General features: G+C 48.7%; 1 protein-coding gene across 3 annotated transcripts in view; it reads right to left on the bottom strand.

Moving 5' to 3' along the window:
• The window catches only part of KLHL3 (kelch like family member 3), a 48,071-nt gene extending 25,887 nt beyond the window's left edge, over nt 1-22,184 (bottom strand). For 2 of the 3 annotated variants that reach the window (XM_056349236.1, XM_056349238.1), the window contains exons 1-4: nt 22,001-22,184; nt 14,367-14,483; nt 11,330-11,436; nt 5,815-5,936 (exon numbers count right to left, since the gene is read on the bottom strand). In XM_056349236.1, coding sequence (XP_056205211.1) covers nt 5,815-5,936; nt 11,330-11,436; nt 14,367-14,483; nt 22,001-22,014 — 360 coding nt within the window. In that variant the 5' untranslated portion in view covers nt 22,015-22,184. Of the gene's footprint in view, nt 1-5,814; nt 5,937-11,329; nt 11,437-14,366; nt 14,484-20,286; nt 20,397-22,000 lie in introns of all 3 variants that reach the window. The other variant, XM_056349237.1, reaches the window with a different exon arrangement.
• Between the last annotated feature and the right edge of the window lie 2,412 nt (nt 22,185-24,596).

The raw sequence follows: 24,596 nt of genomic DNA, 5'->3' as shown, positions 1-24,596 counted from the left end.
CAATGGAGAAAACGGGAGCAACTCGCAGCTTCCCTCCTGCTTGCTCCACCTTCCCCAACGTCACCGCACAGAGCAGATACACCGTCCCTTGGTTAAAAAGCGGGATGAAAACATGGAGACACACCCCTCAGACACAGCGTAGTCCTCTGGTGCCACATCCACAAGTTTCTCCTCACCCTTCTATTAGGCCAATCCAATTTAAAAGACTTTCCATGGGCCTCGGAAAACCCCCGAGCAGCCAGCCCTGACACCCAGCCTGGCGCTCCGGGAGGGCGATGCATGGCAAGGAGCTTTGGCTCCAGGGAGGAAGGCAGCCCTGATTTATTGCGTCTCCCAAAGCTGACCTGAAAGGCACTCTGCCTCAGCCGGGGCTTGCACCTACTGTCATTGCAGCTTCTGGAACGAGCAGGGGGAAGGGAGATGAACTGACCCATTTATCACCCCTTTATCATCAAAACTGCATCTGCCACGGATACTCTCCTTCCTTGTTGTGGAGCCCTCAGTCCCTAGGGAAAGCTGCGGTGCAGCAGCACGCTTCTGACAAGGAAATGCTACAGCTTCTAGCAAAGCCTTTTTCCTCCTTTCTCAAGCCATTTTTTATTATAATTACTATGTCTGCAAAGCTGACGGTTTCAATATCTATTTCCTCCAGACAGCTCATTTCAGATTTCGTTCTTCCTATAAGAGTCTGATCTCGAACTGTGATAGTACACAAGGACACATCATACACGTGGTACACTGCACCTCATTTTTAAGAATTTAATTGTGAAATCAGGTTAATCAGGACTTTTCCCAGGGAATCATTACAACATAATGGTAATGACTTTCTTAACTGGGAGGGTAATTCTCAGGCTGCCTGCAAGTAATTAAGGACCATCAGTAAGGGTGGGCGGGACTCGTTGGAGAGGGACTGTATTCACTGTCTACAGCCAGAGACGTCCAGGTCCCATATCTCCTCTTCTTTCAGCTCTGCTGAAGGACACCACGATGATCCATCTCTGGACTTTGCTCCCATCGCTCTTCACTGACCTAGCAGGTTTGATACGAGTGTTGCAAAGCAAGCAGTAACGCAGCCAGTTCAGCTGCAGAATCAAGACCTAACTGAAAAATCGAAGGAACCAGTATGTTACCACAGCCAGCTGTTCCGTACAGGTAGGGAGCAGCAGGTCCTGTGCTCTGTTGGACATGTGCACGTGGTTTCCATGGAAGCCAACCAGGGCTGCGTGTAAGCATCTATGAACTTCCCTGAGTCGCTCACTTTAGTTTTTCTCACTTTTATAGAAACTGCATGGCACAACTTCCTTCCAAATAAATTTGTTAAGCTGCACCTTCACATGAATGAGGTTTTTTGTCAGGCATGTGAATCTTTACAACCAACCCTGATGTGGGGTGCAACAGAAAAGGAACAGAAGGCAGCAGGGACAGAAATCCCAGGGTGGATTTTTCCTGAGACTACAACATGACTGCAGTGAAGACAGAAATTCTTCCTCTGCTCCACGCCTTCCAAACAAGTGGGAGGTTAAATCCCAGGTATGTGTTCAGAGGCAAAACACTGCTCAGCACAGAAGTCTCTCCATCATTCATCATCCCTACGGCCTCCTACTAGTGCATCTATATTGTCTTGAAATCTCACTCTAAAAATGAAGTTCCAATAGTTCCAATGCATAAAGCAGAAATGCATTTGTCTGGGCAATTCTCACTCATGTACCACCACCAGAGCTAGAAGAGCATATTTGCTCCCACATGTGCTCAGTGCTGTCTTTCATGGAGCTACAGTGGACTGAAAATCCTCTTTACCTGCACACCTGGGACCACTGTTGAGGAGAAAATGCATGAATTTCCCCCCGTAAATTCACTACACAGATGATGACTGGAACTGACTGTACAGGCTTGACCCTTTTCATACATACATCCTTCCTTCCTTTAAAAAAGCTAACAAAAAAAGAAAAAAAAAAAACCAAAACCAAACACTTTGCGCAACAAAATGACAACTAGCTACAAAAATACGTGCTTAGAAAAAGAGACTCATTTCCTGAAAGCCATAACAGGCTCATAAAAGGGAAAAAAAAAAACCAAAAAAAACCCAAACAACACAGGTTTCTTTTAGAAAAGAAACAACAAAATTACTGTTCAAAGGCTTCTGGTTGTGAAGTGCTAGGCACCACTCGGCATTTAACCACACTTGGGAACACACGTTCCTGCATTCCATGTTACATTTACTGCTCATCTTTTTCTCATTTCAGTTCTGTTGGGTTTTTTTGGTTGGGGTTTTTTTTGCTCATTAAGAAGATACAAACTTGTCTTTGCATTTATTCACACATTTTGGTAGCTTGGCTGCACCTGTTCAGTTATTGCCATTTATCAAACTTTTTTCTTGTAGGACCTACAATGAAATTACCTGGCACCTATGCCCAGACATCGCTTCTTCCAGCTGTTGAGGAAGTCTGGAAAAAAACCTTTAAAAATGCACCCTTGCCCTGCTAGAAAATCAGAGTGCCTGACACAGCAATAGCAGCCCCCTCAGGAGATACCTGCTGGGAAAAGAGAAAGTCTTGCCATGCCCAAGCAAGACTGCGAAGGAACGTTGCTGAAGCCAGACAGGCGCTGCCGCAGCATCCTTCCAGCTGGGCGGCTGACACAAAGCTGCGCAGCAGAAGGATGTGACAGCGCAAGGGACCAAACCTCCTCACTTCTTCCTAGGGCTGACATTGCCAATCCAAACCAGAGACTGCAAGGAGCTTAGCATTTTGTTGTTCATGTTTGCCTTCACTGATGTGAACCTTTCCAATGAATCCAGAAAGCTCTTTACTGTAAGTTTTTCTTCCTGGCGAATATTAACCTATTCACGGGTGAACGCCCAGAGACAGAATGGAAGTTCCTGTTTAAACTTTCTATTGGTGTCATCACAAAATTATATTAAATTCCATAAAACATTTTCGGCATGGACATTTTAACACATATTAAAATCTAAACTAATCAGTTAATCTTGTATTAGATCAGCTTCATTTCTTAGTTCCCATGAATTAATTTATCTCCAGCTGAAAGAGTTACTCAGAGAGTGGTTATTTAAATAAAACCTGTGGTAAAAGGACCTGCTTTACTACATTGGGAAACTATGCCCAAACCTTAGTGTTCACCAAACTTACATTTTCTTAGTATTACTGAGAGATGGAAGCCAAAACATAGACAGGGCTCTTTAACTCTTTGTAATCCCTAAGCCACAGAAGGTATGCTTTGGTTAGATATTACAAATAAAAATAGCTTTTCAGTTGCTCAGAAAAGGTAACATCTGGACTTCTTCATAGACCTCCTGGGCAAGCCTCCGCTGCCAGCACGGAGCAGGACTGAGCGGGCTCTCCAGCCTGCTCCAGCTCCCACAACGCTGCTCACAGCCAGGTGCAGACATACTCGAGCACTGAAATGTTCTCATGGGAAAACAGCCAGAGCACGCGTAGTCCCTCCAAGCAAGCTTCATTCAAGGCAGACTGACTGGGGCCAGCACACCAGATGGTATCCTGAGCTCAGCACGTCCCACATGCCGAGTGGGTGCTTCTGGGCCACCTAACCACCAGCAGCGTGGAAGGAAAGCATACGTTTCAGAAAGCATGTGGATATAGTCTTCACATGTCCCACAGAAAGAGGGACCAGCCCGAGCGTGTAAATGTCATTTTCCCTCCAGCCATGGAAGATCCCAGAGGTGCAAGGAACTCCAGCCTGGTTCCCCACTGAAGTAACGCTGTATCTCACCTCCTGGTGACCCTGACTACACACTGAGCATGGGCTACACAGCCAACAGCTAAGTTCAAGCAACTCACGGTTGGGTCTGAACCTCAGCTTCTTTGCTGTAACGGCAACTTGAAGGTCTCCTCACCGCTGGTCCTCAGCCTCACCATAGAGCAACCAGGGTCCACACTCCTATCAATGTGACAACTGCCAGAAAGTAAGGTTTGTAAAACCAGAGGGCAGAAGGGGCAAGAAAAGGCACCCACAGACTCAGGTCAAAGGATGGCACAGGGCTTAGGCTGCAAAGCAGACGTAGCTCAGGGTTTTGTCCAGGTTCCTGCAGGAAGAATGACAGGTCAGCAACAACCTGCATCCTCCCTGAGAGGCAGAAGAGGAGCATGTCCCATCCACAGCAAGAACTAACAGCAGAGCTCAGGGGCTGCAATCAGCACGCAGAGGCTAGCTGGAAGCCATTAGCTACCAGTGTTCTCCACGGGTCAGTGCTGGGTCCAGTCCCGTTCAACTTAAGCACCAGTGACCTGGATGAGGGGACAGTGGGACAGTGTGCCCTTTTGCTGCTGTTCAGCAAGACCTGGACAGGCCAGAGAGCTGAGCAGTGAAGAACTTGATGAAGTTCAGCAAAGGCAAGTGTAGGGTCCTGCCCTGGGTAGGAATGACCCCATGCACCAGCACAGGCTGGGGATGACCTGCTGGGGGGCAGCTCTGCGGAGAGGGACCTGGGAGTGCTGCGGGGCAGCAAGCTGCCCATGGACCAGCCTTCAAGAAGGCCAGTGGTGTCTGGGGGGGCATCAGGAGGAGCGTGGCCAGCAGGGCAAGGGAGGTGATGCTCCCCTCTGCTCTGCCCTGGGGAGGCTGCCGGAGTGCTGCGTCCACTGCTGGACTCCCCAGTTTAGGAGAGACAGGGGGCTGCTGGAGAGGGGCCAGCGCAGGGCTACGGAGATGATGGGGGGACTGGAGCATCTCCCTGGTGAGGAAGGGCTGGGAGAGCTGGGAGTTCAGCCTGGAGAGGAGAAGGCTGAGAGGGGACCTTAGCAATGGCTACAAATATCTACAGGGCGAGTGCCAGGAGGAGGGGGCTGGGCTCTTTCCAGTCGTGCCCAGCGACAGGACAAGGGGCAACGGGCACAAACCGCACCACGAGAAGTTCCAGCTCCACGTGAGGAAGAACTTCCCTGCCCTGCGGGTGACGGAGCCCTGGCACAGGCTGCCCAGCGAGGCGGGGGGGTCTCCTTCTCTGGAGACATTCAAACCCACCTGGACGCGGTGGGTCCTGCTCTAGGAGAGCTGCTGCAGCGGGGGGGGGATGGGGTGAGCTCCGGAGGTCCCTTCCCACCCTGACTGTGCTCTGATTCAAGTCACAGAGAGGAAAGTTGCCACCTGCAAGCAATAATGGGGCCAAACCAAAAAGCACATCTGCACGTAAGATCCCACGTCCCTTCCAGAAATCAGTGGCGAAGCGCACAACCGTTTTCTTACCACAAATAAGAGTGAAAGAGAAAACTTCAGCAGCCACAGCCACGTGACATGGCGAAATGTCTTCCTGAGCATCCAACTTGATCCCTAGACTGCTTCTGAATTACTATTTCCACTTCTGGACAAATATTTACCTCAAAGGAGTTCACGACAGCGCGCGCACACACACGGGGGGAAGAATGCCCTCATTCGTACAGTGCATTTGACTCCAAGCTCTGCTAAACAAACTACCCAGAAGAATCTAAAAACCAACAGCCAGATTCCTCTGCCATGCCCTTAGAACAACGTTTGACTCGCTGCTTGTTTGAGTTGATTTTGACCTTCGACAGAGTGACCCGCCAGCCAGCCCAGCTCCTTGGAAGGCAAGTGCCTGCTCTCGTTACACGAGCTCGACACAAACCCCAAATGCAACATGACTTAAGCGCAAGGAAAGCACCAAAGCGCCTCAAGACTAAACAGAGGCTGGAAGCAGCTCTTTTCAAGCTCAGCCTTTCACCTTCTGCAGCCTGAAGAGATCACTCACTACCAAAGGACCTCTGCCTTCGAGTTCCAAGCTTTTTATGTGGGTCTCCGCAGGAGCCGCTGACCCAGGCCTACCTGCACGTTCTCCTCCGTGACCTCGATCTCGGCAGTGTAGATGTAATCAATCAGCTTCCTCAGCGTCTGCCCATCAACGTCTTTTATCTCAATCTTCTTGGCTTTACTTTCAGACATGTCTCCTGAAATTAATTTCAAAAGGGAAGTTATAGGTTGCTTTGCAGGACATTGCTCCCCATACATCCAGCACATTCTCCTGGTATTTGACTAAAAGACCACCCTAGCGCTATCGCTGACCATCAAAGGACAACCAGCAAGATTCCCAGAAGCCTCATAATGCCACCTAAAACACATCTTAGCATTTGAAGACATTAGTGTAAAATAAAATAAGACAATAAACGCAACAAGCTCAACTTCTTGCCAGAAAGGAATCTGGCATAGTTCACCTGCATTCAAACACATATAGGGGCTAAAGAAAAAAAAAAAAAACCAGCATGACCCTCAACCATGTCTCAGCAGAGGGAGAGACTCAAAGAGACTGTGGACAAATCTTAGGAGGGCTTTTTAAAAAATATGTATATTTTATATAGGTACTATATTTTTTAGAAATTTTTACATATATACACACATACAGGTAGATGAGTAAGTTGCAACAGCTAAGTTAGGGTGCTTTGTCATATACCCTACAATAAAAGCAAGGCAGCATTACTCTCTTTCTTTAGGAAAAACTTGAAACCTGCTCAGGAAAACAAGCATACATGCCAGAAGTCACATCTAGTGCAATGCAAGCTTCTCTCCTAAATCACCCTGCCGTAAGCTGCCCGCACGGTCAAACATTACGCAAAGCATCTCTGCAGAAAGCCGTGTTTCTCATCTCTCACCTTCCCAGTCTTGCACCTCAAAGGCAATGCAGCCTTTGGATCCAAATTGCAGCCTTTCTCCAAACACGTAACTTTCAAAAAAAAAAAACCCCAAAAACCAACAACCAACACCAAACATGCAAAACTAGACCAACAGTTTCCTCTATAGATAGACAAGTAAAACATGTATCTGTGTAAGAGCCTATACATGAACCAGAGCTTTCTGCACATCTTCCCCATCGCTGCTATGGCCACTGCTGTGCAGGCACCATGCCCACATATGCTGTGCATGACAGGAGCACATCACCAGAACAAAAGCATGCTGCGGGGAGGAGAAAGGCCTCCCTGTGGCACTTCTAGTGTCCAGGCACACCGTGACCTCACCCAGGTTTTAAACACCGAGATCTTGAGGAACCGCAGAAAAGAGAGAACAAACTCCCAAGCGGAAAGAAAACAATAAGGGGGTGGGGGTGGGGGGTGGGGAAGCTAAACAAAGGGGAGCATGAAGAAATGTCAATTCTTAAACCTGGGTATGAATAATCACTACTCCAAGAAATCTGGTGACTCAGTACTGCTGTGGGGGATTAAGTCGAAAAATGGTTCCTGCAGCCTATGGGAGCCGTAATTAAAGCCTACATCTCCGTGCAGCATGTGACAAGACACGGCCAGGCTCATTAAGTCCACAGCACAGTCAGATGCTTAAAGGGTGTCCAAGCCTGAGCAAAATCTGGATCCTGGAAATTAAACTTTGCCGGCTTCATTTATGCCAATAAGGAGGTAAATAACAGGACTAGGGTCAGACCATAAGTATTAGAAGAGCCAACAATGTCCCAAGGGACATGTAGACTGAAATAATATTTGCCCCAAATTCAATTTCTTAAACTGAATAATGAAATGTTACTCAGAGAAGCCCATGAATACAAATGCACAAGTACAAAGGGATACACAACCCACATTTGGGAGGCCTTCAAAGCAAGTAGGACTTTAATTGACAAAATAAACGTCATCTCCTTCACATACTTCCTCCCTGCAAAACACCTCAAACATCTCCAGAGATGAGAGGGGACTTCTGAGACCAGGCCAGCCCCCAGCAGCCTCTGTGGAGCTGGCGGTGCCTGCAAGGAGCACCCAGCCAAAGCCCACCTGCGGAGCTGGGGGTGAGCGGAGCAGCCGGGGACCTGCAGCACCCACCAGGACCCGCGGGGCAGAGGGGACGCTCGGCCGCATGCACCCAGAGACTGATGCAGAAATAGCTTGGAGGGACCGATCCAATAACATCGTCTCTCTTTGTGGCATTCACGTGACACAGGCAACAAAAATACAGGCTGTGTGGGCTTCCACACCCACCAGCAAGCTGCCAGTCCTGCATACTAATGGCCTCCGCTGCCTCTGCGCTGCTAACAGCCCAGCGCTCGATGGGGGGGGGGCTCGGGTGCTGCACCCCACAGCCAGGTGGGATCCAGCCCCTCCAGCCGCACCAGTGCGGACAGGCGGCTGCCGCTGGCCAGAGGGTGCTGCTCTGGACGTGTCTAACATGGCAGAGCGAGGAAGAACCTGAAGACACCTCGGGAGAGCCAAGGTGGGGGTTGGTGCAGAGCGGGAGCAAGCAGAAAGCTGCCCCCTCCTCCAGGCACAGACCCAAGGCGAACACAGCCTCTAAAGCACGGCTGCAGGCAGCTGAATGGGAGGGTCAATTAAGGCATCTCGTCCCACACCCCCTTCAGAAAAAAACCCAAAACTTAAAGCCCACAAAACCCAACCCCTAGGATTTCTTCCATGCGGCAGACTCCAGCCTTGCCTGGTAAGCTCGTTACAGAATAACCCAAAGCGCCAGCATCGTATCTAAAAGCTGTGCTGAGAAAGGGCTGCCCTGCACGAGGGGCTGCACAGCCCCTGTCCCCCCAGCGCTGCGGCTGGGCAGACACGAGGGACAGGCGAGGAGGGAGCAAAGGCAGTCAGGACAGGCAGAGCGGCTCCAAGCACGGCCTCTTTAGGGGACAGAGTTTGCAGAAGCCAGCCCCCTGCGAAGGCAAGCCCTTCACACATCGTGGTCAGCATCCAGGGGTGCTCCCCCCATTCCCCTCTGCTCACCAGGGCAGGGACAGCAGAGCTCTCCTGCTCTGTCACAAGATAAACTCCAGCAGCTCGTGGTGCCTTGTTTACCCAGCACAGCAGCTCGCCCTGCCTCCTACACAGCCCACTCCAGAGAGGCTTCCCCGTGCACAGCGACAGCTTTTGCTGTTTCGTAAGTCAGAGGCGTGCTGAAGGGGAATACGAGTGCATCCGATAACAAAACCACGACTTCTCGCACATGGGGCGAGTGCTTTGAAGCAGCACGTGAGACTGGTGGTTTGGAAGCCGCGACACACTCCTTCAGCACTTCTGCAGCTCCCCCGGGTATCTCGCAGGAGCGGTGCTAGCAGCATCACTGAAGTATCTGTTATACTTTCTGAAATGATTGTGGTTTCTTCTAAAAAGATAGAATGGTGCCGACGAGGACCAGCCACTGTCCAAAATGCTCTAGAAAGCCAGTATGGGAAGGGACACTCCATTAGAAGTGCTGGGCTCCATCTGTCCTTCAGCAGTGGAAGACACAAATGGAAGACGTGCCTGCTTATTTTCAGACTCCCCAAGGCTATTTTGAAGAGGAATGCCCAGCCAGAGGATGCTAGATGGTTTAGGAAAGACCCCAAGGTCATCACAAGGTCATTCATGAGCCCAAAATCAAGCCCAACCTACAGGGACAGGGCCTGCAGAGCAAGCATCAGGCAAAGGTGGATGAGCCGCAAGTCTCAGTTTGGTTCCCGCTGTTCACAGCTTTACACTGATCATGCACTACCACATGGCTGCCAGCACTGCTGGGGGACCCCTCCAGCTCCCCCTACCCCCCCAGAGTGGCTCGTCCAGCAGGGACTCAGCATGCACAAGCTGCTCCTGCAAACACCCATGTGGTGCAGATGCTCTGGAGCCAGGGGGTTGCATCACCAACTTGCAATGCAAAAAAAAAAAAAAAAACCCAACCACAAAACAAAAAAACAAACAACAAAAAAAACCAAAACACACAAAAAACCCACCACAAGCCACAACAACCAACCAATGTTCAAGCTGTGATTTTAAACTGTCCCCCTCCAGCGAGTGAACCACCACACAGCTGGAAGGAGATCACGCACTCAGTCTTTGCAAGAGGGAGATCCAGACCTTAGACAGTTGAGACTAGCCAGACCAGAAGCGAAGGGAGAACTGCTCTTTGCCTGACCCGCTGCCCCCAGGGACATGTCAGGGGGAGGGGACCGGCGGCCGCCAAGGCTGTCACCCAGCCCAGGGGAGCTGCCGAGCCAGCCACATGATGGTGGTTAGCTGATTACTGTTTAACCCGCAGCATAAGGGATTACACAGCCTGGAGAATTCCTGCATGGAAACACAAGCAGCCCTGCACCACCACCTTCCCTCTCAGATGACCTCTAAGGGTCAGAGGGTTTTTCCAATTATTTTTCTTTTTTAAACTTCTTGTCAGGAACGGGCATCACACTTGCACTAAGTCCTCCTCGAGGTGCCCTGCACGAATCGTTGCCTCTGAGCAGCATCTGCTCCCCTGCCTCCCCACTGCAGCCAGCACCCGCTTCCAGTTAGGAAGCGCCCGTTCCTGAGAAAGCACAGATGCTCCCCACCACGCTCATAAAGCCACCGTGGCGAACCTCACATCTCACATTCAAACATCTGTTTACACCTGAGTCCCACCCCCCACCCACCCACCCCCATTACAGAAGGGAAAAAAAGCTTCCCAAATGACAAGCTTTCTCCTAAGAAATGTTGTGTTCTGCTTCCAGTAAAGCAAATAAATCGGGGCTAATCTCAAGGCTTTTAAAAGTAAGAAGCAACCCCTAGACCACAGGCAAAGGAACATGAAACAGCGGCAAAACCCCAAACCTGATTTATGCTGAAGCTGAGGGACTGCAACAACCATTCCCTGGAGCATACACGCATTTGCTTTGTATTTGGTTAAGTCAGTTCCTGTCCTGGAAAGGAGGGCAAGGAAAAGCAAGGAAGCTAAGGAGCTCCCAACCAGACTAATTTTACTAGAATAACTTAAACAAGCTGGTCACTCCCCTGCCCTGGGACTGGCACAGCATTTTTGCTGCCCCACCTGGGCACAGCCTCCAAAGGGCACCTGCTATAGGGATCAGGCCAACAGAGCAAGGATTTTGTCCTTCCCTTCACACTGAGGTTGCCATTACCAAAATATACCAGACTGCAGCAACGCACCCTGCAAAAAAGCAGGGCTGCTAAAACGCGCTGGGATCAAGAGAACAATGGTGTTATTTCGGGCAGCAGCAGAAAGTGCCATGGGAGATTAAACATCCATGACTGCAAACCGGCATCGGCAGGGCTGAGCCTTGAAACTACAACTCCTGTGCCAGCAATCTCTTTGATGTGCACCATGAACATTTAGGGCACTGTACACGTGCTTGATGTTAATGATGTGTTTTCATGACCCAAGGTCTTGTTAAGGGGGGGGGAGGGGGAAACCAACCCAAAAAGCAGTGAGCCAAACCTCATAGTAACCTTCCTGTGACTCACATGCTACCCACTCGCCCCACACCCATACAATCGCCCCATACCCATACACCATGCCTCAAGGAATTAGTCAAGGATGACCAGCATCATCCATCAAGCGTGGCAAACCGCAGTACAGTGTCTGGTGTCAGGAAGAGTACCTGTAAACATCGCACAAAAGTAAGGGCTGCAGGCTGCAAGGACCACGCGGTGGGCTTCCATCTCCACGGTTTCAGCCACAATCACTACATCACAGAGGAGCCGCTTGCTGGAAAAACACCAGAAAAGACAAAGATCATTTCACAGCTCCTGGTCAGGCAAAAAATTACATTGGTACAGAATGGTACAGAAAGCAGAAGACCCACCACTACAGACAAGGCACCTGAGCTTCTGCCAGATCCCAGTGGAAGGTTCTCTAATCCTTCAGCTACCAGCTCCTACCGGTGTTTGCCTATAAAGCAAAGCCTGAATCCTCCCGATGCTGCAGCCCTACCAGTGGTTCTGCTTTTCCCAGGAAAAAAACAAAACAAAACAAAAAAAAAACCAACCAAACAAAAAAAAAACCCCACCACAAACCTGGAAGCCTAACTAGGTATACATGCAGCCCAAAGAACAGCATGTTTTCAATCAAGGCTTGGAGAAGACACAGAAGAGCTTAAGAATTTGGGCACTCCCTGGAGGCAAGCCCTAGTCAATCTACAAGACAAGAAAGAGCTGTGCAAGGGAACACCAGCAGTGCTTTCGTCTTTCCACAGGGGAAAGAATGAAGTTATTTCTGTACTTCCTTCCATGTTTGGCCCTAATGAACGTGACCACCAAAACATCTCCTGGCACTGACCAGCCCAGAGGCTGCCTCAGCCATCTCCCAGTGAGAAGATGTCAATCACTGGAGTTTATCCATGGGCCTGAGGACTTCGTTTACCACATGAATTAGTCTGGGATTAAAAGTCGCTGGGATAAAGCACGGGATTCCAAACAGAAACCAAAAAACTTCTGAGCTCCCCCACTGATTCATTGTACAGCTTTGGAAAAGTCACTTCATTAACTCGTGACCTTTTCCTACTAGCCCCACGTATGGCCTTTGAGGATTCATTAGTTAATGTTTGCACAGGGCTTGGGAGATGCCGACAGCTAGAAGTGCTCAGCCTCCCAATAAGTTGGTTTAAGATGTTTGAGCATACAAATGCAAAACAAGGGTGTTCTTTTCAAATGTCAAGCCTGAAAAAGGATCAGTGTCTGTAAATCTAGATGTCGCCTTCTCCTCACCACGCCGCACTTTGTCTTTAGGAAACTGCATATTTGATATGCTTCTAACGGCCTAGGTATGTCTCCTCCATAGACTGGAACACATGAACAGAACATCAGTGAAATGGAGGGTTACAGTTGGAAAACAGGAAGAAAGTAGGAATGAGATGCTGTGCTCTGCGTTCAGCCCCGTTGGGAAGGGGTGACTGCAATGAGAGGGGCCCTTGGACAGCCTCCCTCATTTCCTTCAGCTTATGTCAAAGGTGCTTTGTTCAATTCCCCTTTGGACTATAGTTACCTAAAGTAGCACTCATTAAGTTAATTTTGTCTATATTTGAAAGGTAAAAATTTCAAGTGAGCAACACAGAGCAAATAGGTTAAAGGCTTAGCAAGATTTTCCTAGACCCTCTGTATGAGATTTCTGGATGTATTTGAATGGAGGCACTATTATTCCAGGTGGCTATTAACACTGATTGTTGACAGCTTAATGGATCGCAAGCTCAATGCACATACAATAGATGTGAGAACTGTATATTCCAGAACAGCAGGAGGAGCTGACAAAAAAGAGTACCCAGAAGAAGAAAACATCAAACAGGTGCTTAAGGGCAGCTTTCAGTCTTCTATGTTTTTATCACTTCAGTACTACACAAGATCTAGCTAACTACAGGCACTAAGAAACACTGAACATTGTCCGTCTCCAGCTATTCCCACTATGCTTCAATTAATAAAGGAATAATAGTAGCACAATAGATTTCTGAATATAGCTGCACAAACCTCTACTTTCAGATCCTTTGCTTTCAGTACAAAGAAAGGACTAGAGGGACGCCAATTCAAAAAAAAAAAAAAAAAACCAACAACAAAACCGCACTCCACTACATGTAATTGTTACAGGGGAAAGATATTTCCATTTTCTGTTCACATGCAACTGAGAATCACAGTCAGACATCTGTGGAAGGAGACATTTCTAATCCTTCCCCACAGCAGAGAACATGTATATTGGGAAACTACTTAATCCACAGAAGAGAGGCGGCTCTTACAGCATCTTTTGAGTACTTTGAGCGTGCAGGAACAGTAAAGGGTGTTACCTGCTTTCGTCACACCATCTGGATAGCAAGGGAGCACACACATTCGGGTGTATGACACGTGTACTTTCCATGGGAATTTTTTCAAAATTTGGGTTTCTAGGTCTCTGTTTGAATGGTAAAGGACTCAAATGAACTAGCCAGAGAAACACGCACTGAACAAACACCAAGAAACAACTCGGGTTCAACCACTGCCACCACATCGCTGATGCAATGACAGCAGTTCTTGAAGATTGCATTCACTGACACTTTTTCAGCCTCCATCCTCCCTGTACCCACACAACTGCGTAGAGACCAAGGTGTTCTCTTTGAAGCAGTATCAGGATTTTTAAATTTGCAAGTAGAGACGTAACATTCTTCCTGAGTTGTTGCTTTCTTGTCACCCCTATTTTGGAGTGCTAAGCCCAGACTGAGCGACACTGCTAGTTAGAGTAAGAACAGCGCATTAATAATCTTTGGTCTGTAATTACGTGTAGGTGTCTTAATGTCTGTAATGTTCTATTATCGGTTTTCAGACCATTAGCTCAGTTAAGAACATAGTTTACAGCTGAATTTGCTGTAAGTAATGGAAAAGACTAAATGAATTATCATCTATAAATGCAGGCTATTGCTCAGATAATGTTTTTGAGCCATAGCTGGCTTCCTTCTGCTGGGAAGAGAGAAAGGTCTGAGATTGGCAAGAGCAACCCATCACAAAAGGGCTACATTTTACCCGTCTCTTTCTACTCATTGCTTAATTCCTTACATGCAATCATTAGCTGTGACAAAGAGGGCACAGATACTTTTTTTTTAAGTCTCCCAGGAGCCCTTCTGTTCCAATCAGCACGTTTCTGCTAAACCAGAGAGGGTGCCCATTAAGTCAAAGGTGTACCTCCGCAGTTCATTCATGACCTTGAACGCCTTCCTCATGTGAGAGGGGTTGACTGTCACTGTGCGCTGGTCCTTTTCATCTTCAGCTGCCTCAGAGGATCGGGAACTCTGCTTAATGCTAAAAACAGGGACAAAAAAAAGAGTAGAAAGTTTGATTCAATTACATTTTAAAAAAAAAAAGTATCATAAAACTGCAGCACAGGGTATTATGCATGGAGTTACTTGCATGTTTGTTAGTCGGCTCAGGTTCACTGTGTGAATGAAGAGCATCACAAAACACAGCTACTTCTGCGTGGATATTGAAAGCCAACCCAGCCCACATTTCAGTCAGCAGGGAAGAAAAGGAAAAAGTGCCAAACACTTGAGGACAAAGCCCAGCCTTTTAGAGGCTTCAGGCCAGGAAAGCAGTATAAGTTGAAATTCAAGCCAGAACATAATTCCCTCACTGAATAGAAATAGACTTCAGCACTGGGAACTACAAGAGTACCATGGATACTTTAACATCCATACAGAGAAAGAGTTTAGTTGTCAATGTCCCATCTGCAAAGTGCAAGCATACAATACAAGACTTGTATCGTCTTCTACAGAGGCAAGTAAAAAAGGACTATTAGAACTCCCTGCACAGCTTCCGAAGCATTAGCTTTGCAGGGGCCACATCCCATTTCCATTTTAGAAATAGGTCTGTTTAGTGCCACTGAAACGTATGAGAAGATTTATTAAACCAGACCTTCCTACCAGACCCACCAGCTACATAGGTAATGTCAAACCAGATGCACCCAGTTATGTGCTGTGTTTAACCAGGCCAACAGGTGCCTAAGGCACAGACGTGTCCTCATTACTTTGTTGGGAGCATTGACTCTTTGTACAGAATTGACATCAGGTCAATATCTCTACCTCCCTGATCTGAGAGTGTGTGAAATCACTCGGAGCTGAAGGTTTCCACCTATGAAAAAAGGAACACTTTAGAGCCACGGTCCTTGTTCTGCTGACAGCCACGGCTCGCCCCTCAAACCTGCCAGCAGGCAAAGGCAAACGAGACAAGTCAAGCAAAGCTGTCTGTATCGAAAGCCAACCCCAAGCGAATGGCAGACGTCAGGAGGTAACCCCATCGCCACCACGCACCCAACTGGGGACCTTCTCAGAGCTTTCCTTCCAAAGGACAATCTCCCTCAGTTTCACATTTGTCCCCTCCTCGCTGCCACCTTTCTTAGTTGGGCTTGTATGACAATAAATAACAGGCTGATTCAAGTTAAGCCAACAGTCTGGGCAGCCCAGCATCCCAGCTCCAGGGGTGACCAGAAGATGATGGCTGAAGAAGGGTACAAAGCCAGGGAAGTGTGGAAGAATCCTTCCCCAGAACAGCCTGCCAGCCTCTGCCAAGGTGTGTATGCACGCACATCTGTACCTATATACATGTATACTCACACAGAGCGACTTTTCCTTTGAAAAACACAATTATTCACAATTCACAACACCTTGACAGCACAAAGCCCTTGCTGAACATCACACCCTCCCCGTTTTCTGCTCCTAACGGATGGCTGTTACTAGCACCATGCCCCCTGAGACCCCACGGAGCTCTTTGCCCTTCCAGCTGTCCTCGGTGGGTTCCATTGTCCTCCTTCTAGAAACAAGACACTGAACAGCAGCCAAGCTGCACGCAGCTCGAATACATGCCTGCATACTGAGCAGCCTCCAGCTTTGTGCCCGAGACAAAGGTTAACGCCAAAAACCAGCCAAGTCCAATTCTTTCACTTTGCTGAGCAAGTGAAATATTTTCAGTCATAAGCGAAGCCACAAGGCTGAGCACAACATCACTCAGCACATGTCCCAGGGAGGGAGACAACTTCCCAGACTCCGTTACAGTCAGCAGCCAAATGGCTTAGTATGGCTGCACTAAAAAGAAAAAAATAATAATAATCAGAGAGTACCTCCTGTTAAATGCTGGGTGTTCAAGGGACTGGTACCAGGAACAAGACAACGAGCTTTTCCGTCCCCGAGGAAAGCTGAACTCATTCTGTGCGGCACGTACCGCCAGCAGCGTTCATGGGCACGGAGCAGCGGCAGCTCTCGGCTCTTCCCCAAGCCCACACACCCCAGCGAGGCAGTCTCCTTGCTCCAGGGACGCGGCCAAGTTCAACTAAGCCTCAGTGTTGTATCTATCAAAAGCCTTGGTTGAAACCTTAGGCCGAGTGAAGCCTGACCACAGCTTTAAACACCTCAGCGCAAACCCTTTGCTTTTAAAACAGCTAAACCTGCCCCTGCAGCGCGCCCGAGCCAAGGGGTGAAACACGAGGCTCTGGAAGTGCAAGTGACTTCACTGCGCTTTCAGTCTCCAAAGCCAAAACCCTCACAGGAAGCAAACAAAACAAACAGAAAAGAAAGAATAAGAAATAAAAGAAAGCGAAACCAAAAGGCGGTGGCAAGGACAGCAGTACCCATCGCTCCAGGGCAGGACAGCTGGACCACCGCGGGACATCACTCTGGTTGCTGTCAAAGGCAGACCTCGCGGGATCCAAACTCAAGTGATGCACACAAAAGCCATGGGGCTGCTTTAATAAGAAAAAGCACACCACTGAGATCTGTTTATTAGCACGCCAGTGCCACAGAGCAAATATTCACCATGTTCAAACTTTTCTGCTGGCAAAAGATATGGTTCAAAGGACACGGCAAGTTTCATTGAACACCAAAGTAACTGTCAGATCAACAAGCCTTTGTAAAGCCTCAACTCTACCAACACTTGTCTGTGTATTTTCAAAGCAAAAACCTCACTTCAGAATTTCTAAAAAAGATCAATCAGTTCTTCCTAAAAAGCATGAAAACTTTTTTAAAAGCATCCTAAAAGACATCCTCAGTTTTATTAGCAGGGGTGGATCTCACATTTTGCCAAAGGCTTACCATAAGAAAATACTGCAGATTGTCTGGTTAAATACTCGTTTCAAAAAAATAAAGATATGTTATTTAAAGTTTTTCCATATGACTCACATAAAAAACACATTTGAAAAATTAATGGCCAAGAGCCTTTAACTCATCTTTGAGACTGACTCAGCTTCCACATAAGTGTGTTCCAGTAATGGATGGAAGACAATTTTATCTGGGAGAAAGATTTCACACCCCCGTGCACGCACTCTCAGAAATCACCCACACATTTCCAACATAAAAAAATGCAAGAACCTAAATGCTCCATGCAAACGCAACCTGCCACAAAGCAAAAGCTGCCCCTGAGAAGACCAAAACGGTGCCTTGCACAGCCCTTTTCTGAGAGGTTTTTTTCCCTACAACATTTAAGAATTATTATACTTATTACACTGTTGTTATATTAACGGAGCAAAGCAAAGGAGGAACATGGTCCTCTGATCTGGCCGAGACCACCCAGAGGTGCTGGAGCTCCTGCACCCCGTGGTCACAGAGCCTCTCTCCCCAGCACCTCCACGTTTGCCTCGCTGATGTCCTACTGCACCACTGGGACTCGCGAGCCGGCTGCCAGGAGCAATTTGTTCAGTTCCTGGGCTATCCAAGGCCACGCACCGAGCGAATGGACAAACGATTTCAATTTCCCTTGGCCAGATGAACATCCTCATTAAGGACACAGCAGGATTCTCCCAAAACAAGCAAAGAGGCTCTTACTTCCCAACAGCACCAACCCCACTGCCACCTCCCGCATGGCCCCAGGTAGAACAAATGAACCCCCATTTGAGAGTCCCCAGTTAAGCCAGCGAAGCTAACGACAAGCCCATTTACACCGTGTTCCTCCTCTCCAAGACCCACTAGCAGGGCTCGGCTTGAGTCCCCGCGGGCTCACAGCAGAGCCGCATACCCACCAACAGAAAGGTATTTTAAAAACCCATAACCCGTAGCTCCGCTGCGTGCATGTATCAACTATAAAGTTGGGTTGCCTTAGTTACCAGCAGTAATTACAGATGTCTTTGTAGATTACGTGAAAGAAAAAAAAAAAGCCTTCCTTAGAGCTAAACTGTCCCCTGGCAAGATTATTGCTGTGCAGAGAGCTGGTAAACCCCAGGAACAAAACTCCTGGCTCGCCAAAACCAATTCCACCACCGGTTTTACTGGAGCCAGTTCACCCTAAAGGAGGGGCAGATCTCAAATGTGCTCTCCTACGGAGCACAGAAGGACAAGCTTCTGCTCATGTTTTTGGGAGCACAGCTGGTGGACTCAGCTCCTAGCCCACATGTGGGCACCACGAAGGTCCCTCTCGACCGGGCTCTCACATCAGCGAGATGATGGCACTCCTGACACGTCCAGTCCAGCCTCATCCCGCCGTGCAGCACTGGGGGGGTCTCTCGGAGATGCTCTCATCCCCTGCCTGTGCACCACAGGCTGAGGTCCACTCTCCTGGGCTGTCCCATTACACAGCAGAGCTTCGGCCACCCAAGGCTGGCCAAGAAGCCAACAGGGCTCGGTGACATGCCCTCCCACAGCGCAGCAATCCAGCCCCTCTGCGGGCACTTCATATGCTCGTATTAACTTACCAGGGACATGCTGACTGTAAATCTTCAAAGCCTGTGGAGCTTCTTCGTGGGATACGTTACAATCATCACCGTAAAATGTTAATCTTCAGCTTCTGAGAGTTCTGACATAGCTAAAAATTTAATAGCCCAATAGCAGTTACCAGTGTTCAGAATTTAAATGCCTCTAGTAAGATACACGGAGACCAAAATATCAATTTAGTCTTAGCAAAATGAAGAATCATTTTATCTTAACTGGCATAACTCTCTGTTTAGAATCAATGGCCAAAATCATGGTGCAAATACATTAGCCTCAAGTATTTTATTCCTCAAGTCTGGCAGCCACAGTAAGAAAAAGATGTCAGTGTAATGGCGTATTTATAAAAAACTCAATTTCTGAATTTGTCTTTAGGTATATGCATAGATAGTACAAAAAGGTGACTGAAGGAATCCAAATACCAAGATGGATTTTGAGAGGATTTCAGAGAAACATATCATCATTAAAACATATGGAAGGTAGCACAATGGAAAGGACTTTTTCATTTTTAATAGCAATATTGTTTTCCTATTTTGTTGCATTTTTTCAGTGCCTACATCAACATGGAGACATTAGCTTAGAAAAAACACACAATTGGTATACAACAGATCCCCAAAAGGATATTCATATCAAAGGAGACCTCGGGGGAAAAGCAGACTTCAGGAACTACTGAGAAGAAAAGTCTTTGCTGACAGTAATGGAAACAACACAAAATAACTCAAATATGACAATACCATTTGCTTTCAAAGGAAAATAGTGTATTTTTCAAATAAATACTATGAAGAGACTACCCCCACTCAAAGATGAAGTTAAAATTACAGGCATTTTAATTCTTTAACCAAAAAAATTAACATTCCAGGGTTCTTTTCCTACTCAACACATCTCGCAAATTCAGAACCACGGTACCATGCCCGACCATACAGTCTTATGTACTTTCTCCATAAAATAGATGTCCTTATTGGCACAGTAAAAGAAAATCAGGATTCTGAAATAATTTATTGCCAAACGTGAACGTTTCAGGTTAGATCCCCCTTGCCCCCAGCTGCTTCTGCCCATGTGCAATGACACGGGCACATGATACTACTGACCAACACGGACGTGCAAGTTACCAGGACATTTGAGTCCAGGCAGGCTTGGGACCAGAGTCAGAGGTGACACAAGCATGTTCCTCACTGACTACAAAAACGGAAGAAGCAGTAACATTAAAAACCAGGGGGAATTCTGCTGTCATGAAAGTCACAGTGTAAAATTTGAGGCTTAATCTGCATGACATAGATCTGAGGTGAAGTGGGGGGCAAAAGTACAAAACCGGGAACAGAACCAGCCCGCGGTGCTCGCCCACCAAGGGCATTTTTAGTGCCTCCTCCCAGGACTTGTTCAGTGCAGGCAAAGCAGCCTCGGCGCAGTCCCACATAACATACCCTTTCAAACCAGAAAGCAGGTGAAGATTTCCAGCTTTCCTTGGCCATAGTCAAATCCCACATTGCTACTGCTTGCACCGAGTTCAGGACCACCTTCCTCTTCCCAAAAGCTAGAAATACAAGCAGCAATTTGGGTGATCATTCCTCACTTCCAGAGGCAGAGAACATGCTGATGGGGACACTCCTTCGTGCCCTAAAAACAGATGGTCTGGAAAAAAAAGATGAGGCAGAACAGTCCAGGTACTTTCCCAGGGGCTTTTTCACCATTGTATTCCCAGCAAAAGACCCCCAGTCAAATAAAGACCATTACTGGTAACCATAAAAAAATAAGTAATAGTGCCAAGGATGATCCCAGCCTGGGGTACCGAAACAGCTCCACTCCACTTCCTCAAACACCAGGCTCATTGAGATAGATAGATAGATAGATAAATTAAAAAAGAAGGAAAACGCATTCCAAGGGCTAGCAACTAGCATAACAAGCTAATATTTCAAGGCACTTGAAACCAATTAATATCTGAATTCATACCCAGAGGTGGTCATTCACATCCTTATGGGAAGCGGCAACTCTACAATGTAACCACAGAGATGTGGCAGACAAAGTTTTGTTTTGCACATTAAATACTCAAACGATTACAACCTGTGAGTCACAGAAGGCAGAAAGCTGCCCTTTGGAGCTTGGAAAGCAGCTCCCACAGGCTGCTGCAAGTGTTTTCCCTCAACAGAGGAAAATTTTCCAGAATTTGGGGGTTGGCCCCAGCTTAATTTTTCAATGTATCGTATTTAAACAAAACTCGTGTCAAGCCCAGGCGATAGGTACTACCAGCAGGTCAAGCCCCTGCTCTGGTCCCCCACTCCCTGTAAGGTCACGGGCACAAAAGGAAGCACTCAGCATATCCTGTTTTTTTAAAAAATACCCAAAAGGCGGGGGGGGGGGGGGTGTAGAGAAAACCAAAAAAACAGCATCATGTTTAGTTTGAAGCAGTACAAGTGAGCTCGTGTGTGCGAAAGGCACTCGACAGCGGGGAGGAATGGGGGCAGAGCAGATACTGAGCGATGAAGTCCCTGTGCAGCAATAACCTCATTTTTGCGTGCGGTGGACGTTACACCGACTCCCAAGCACTTCTGCACACAGGGTGTGGGGCAAAACGGCCGCCTTGATGGCAATAAAGTACCCACGGCCCCGGCCCCGTGTGCGGGAGATGCGGGATGCTGTAACACCGCACCGCACAGCTCCCACGGCTGCAGGAGACCCCCGAGGGCTCCGCAGATGCTACGGATTTTCATTCATTACCCAAAAAAGCAACGAGCAGCAGCGGTGGGTCTTCGACCGAATCACAAAATCAGGTCCAGACAGCAGCAAGACAGAGACGAGCCCAGCGCTCGGGAGGCAAAGGGGCCCCGGCCACCCCACCAGCGATTCCAGCCCCCCCCCCCCCCCCCCCGACACGCATCCTCCTGCAAACCCGCTCTGCTCCCTCGCTTCGGGTGCGCGGGGCGAAGCAGCCTGTCACCATGACATTGCAACATCGCGGCATAAATAACACGGCAGGCGCCCACCGCAGGGGGCTGCAAGGGGAAAGGGGGGGGGGGGGGTCCCCGCAAGCCGCGTCCCTGCGCACCGCCGCGGGGGAGCGGCGCCCCCAGCCCCCCCCTCCCCCCGGGGCAGGCACGGCGCAGCCCGGCGCGGACACAAAGGCTCGGCGGCGGCACCCACCTCTCCTCCTCCATCGTGCGGCGCGGCGGGGGCCGGGGCCGGGGCGGGCGGCGGGGCAAGCTCAGCGCCCCGGGCCCGGCATGGCTGCGAGCGGCCGCCCCCGCCCCGGGCCGCTTCCTGCGGGAGCGGAGCGCAGCGTCCCGGCGCGCCCCGCCGCAGCCACCGCCGCAGCCCGCACCGCCCCCCGCCGCCGCCCCCTCGCTGCCTCCGCCCCCGGCCGGCGGGCGGGCGGCTCCGGGCCGCGGCAGCTGTGGCGGGAGGGCGGCCCTGCCGACCGGCTCCCCCGCCCCCACCCCCCCCGACCGGCTGCCCCGCCGCCCCCCCCCCCTCCCGACCGGACTGGGGGGAGCCGCGGGCACGGCCCCCATCGCGGCAGCGAGCGACGAAACGGGTCACAGGCCCGCCCCGAGCCGCCCTAACCGGGGGGCGGTGGTGGCGAGCTGCGCGGCGGGGCAGGGAGCGGGCACCGCGGGGGGCAGCGCCTGTCCCCCCAGTGCATCCACCCACCCACCGGCTGTTGAGCCCCGTCCCGGTACCAGCGCCGCTGCCCCCCCGGGTGATGCCGGCCCTTAAGTGCTTTAATCCCTGCGGTCCATGAGCTAAAGAAAAGTTTTAGCGACTGAAATCCCCAGTACCAAACCGCGAGGGCAAGCCCGCGCACAGGGATGCAGCAGGAGAGGACCGGTGATGCTCAGAGCTGCTATCGAGGGAGAGGGTCCCAGCCCCTCTAGGTCTCCCTGCACAGAAAGCGGGATCTAGCCTCCAGGTCTCCAGTTTGTAAAAATTCTGTTGCCCTTCTGGGCAGTCTATCGGGCCAAATCCGTGCTGCCTAGGCAACACGGGCCCTTCTAAACTGCAGGTGCTATTTAGCCTGAAGCACTGGACTAAGTCAGATTTGCCATTTTCATTCCAGTTGATACAAATGTAGGGAGTTTTACATAAATGTGGGTGGGTTTTTTTCTCATTTTATTAAAAGATTTTCTCAATCTTATTCTGCAGCGAGGCCCTAGAGGTTAATCATAATCAAGACAAGGAACATTTGCTTTCTTCATTACTCTTTCATTCACAAAATGCTCCTGCACAAAGAGATAAGTAGAAGTATCAAGAGATTTCTCTTGCAAGATACCATTCCATCTCTTTTATAAATAAAATTACCTCACTTTTCTGCATTCCTCCCCAAACCACGTCCTCAGCCTAGGTTACATACATCTTTTAAAAATGTATCAGCAATGGCGATTGAACAGATGCTATTGCACCTTCCACATCAGCGTTTCAAAAGCTTGTTGAGAATCTGAACCAGTCATCACCCCCATTCTTCAGATAAGAACACTTAACACACCTGGAACTTAAAGGACTTTATCAAAGTCACATGGGGATGGAGAGTCCAGAGTCCTGCTGTTCAAACACCATTTGGCAGCCTCCCCATAAACAGAAGAAATACAGATAAAGCCCCAACATCAAACCTCACACAGGATTCAGGCAGAATTCCTGCATTTTACCTTTGAGAATCCTGTTAAACTATCAGTTTAAGACATCAAGATCCTCAAAATTACTTCCCCACCGTCCATTCAGTCTCACACTCTGGATGCACAATGTGCAAAACTGCAAGGCACAAGAGTTCAAACCAGAGAAAAAGTGACTCTACTAAAAATAGTAGAATTTACCTAGACAACAAGGGCTGGAGCTTGTTTCCATTAAGGAAGTCCCTCAGCAACCAGGAAAAGTCCAGATACCAGACCGAGTCCTGAAATTGCTGCAAAGTATCTGTGTATTTTTATTAACACATCCTTTTTAAATAACCAAACATTAGGCTTTCACCATAAAAAGCTACATCTTGCTTCAGTCAAGCTGGGAACTAGGCACCTAGGTTGAACCAAACCAGCGATACCTTCTTACCTGCTTTGCCCCACCAGCATGTGTACCACTGGACTCTATAAATGCATCAGCAGCCTCGGAAAGGTGTGACAGAAGCAAACCAGTGAATAGTCCTTGCTGGGATGAGACAAAAGGATGTTCCAGTAATCTGGGATTATCTTTATAGCAGCCTTGCAAAATAATTGTGACTGGGTAACAACCCCAATACACAAATTTCTTGCTTGTTTTTAAGTACAAAGATTGATATCTTGAAAAAGCATACAGTTAAAAGGAATTAGTAACACCCGATGGATGGAAGCTTTCCAGACTCTTTAAAACATTTCTAATTGCAAATAGTTCTAAACTCCTCCTACATCTAATCTACCTTCGATCTCTGACAACCATATAACCTATGCTCAGAGCAGAAAGGCCCACAGAATGCCTTCTGGCCAGTGCCACCATCTCTTTGCCCACCAAAACCTTTCCAGATTCCCCAGACAATCTTCAAATCTACAGTGAAAGACCAAACACCCCCAACTCTAATGAGCCATAGGGAGAGGAGAGATCAAAGCACTGCAGCATCCCTACAAGAAGGAATTTCTTCAATAAAAATACCAGGAAGGGAGTGAATAAAAACAATCCCTGCCAATCTGACTCAAAACTCTCTTCTGGCAAAGTCTGGCAGCTGGTTTAACCCTGAGGTTGTAAAGCACAGCACACCGAGTGCTTCAGAGAATTTAAT

Source organism: Falco biarmicus, chromosome 8, assembly GCF_023638135.1.
Source record: "Falco biarmicus isolate bFalBia1 chromosome 8, bFalBia1.pri, whole genome shotgun sequence".
Lineage (NCBI taxonomy): Eukaryota > Metazoa > Chordata > Aves > Falconiformes > Falconidae > Falco > Falco biarmicus.
This window is presented reverse-complemented; position numbering and strand designations above follow the sequence as displayed.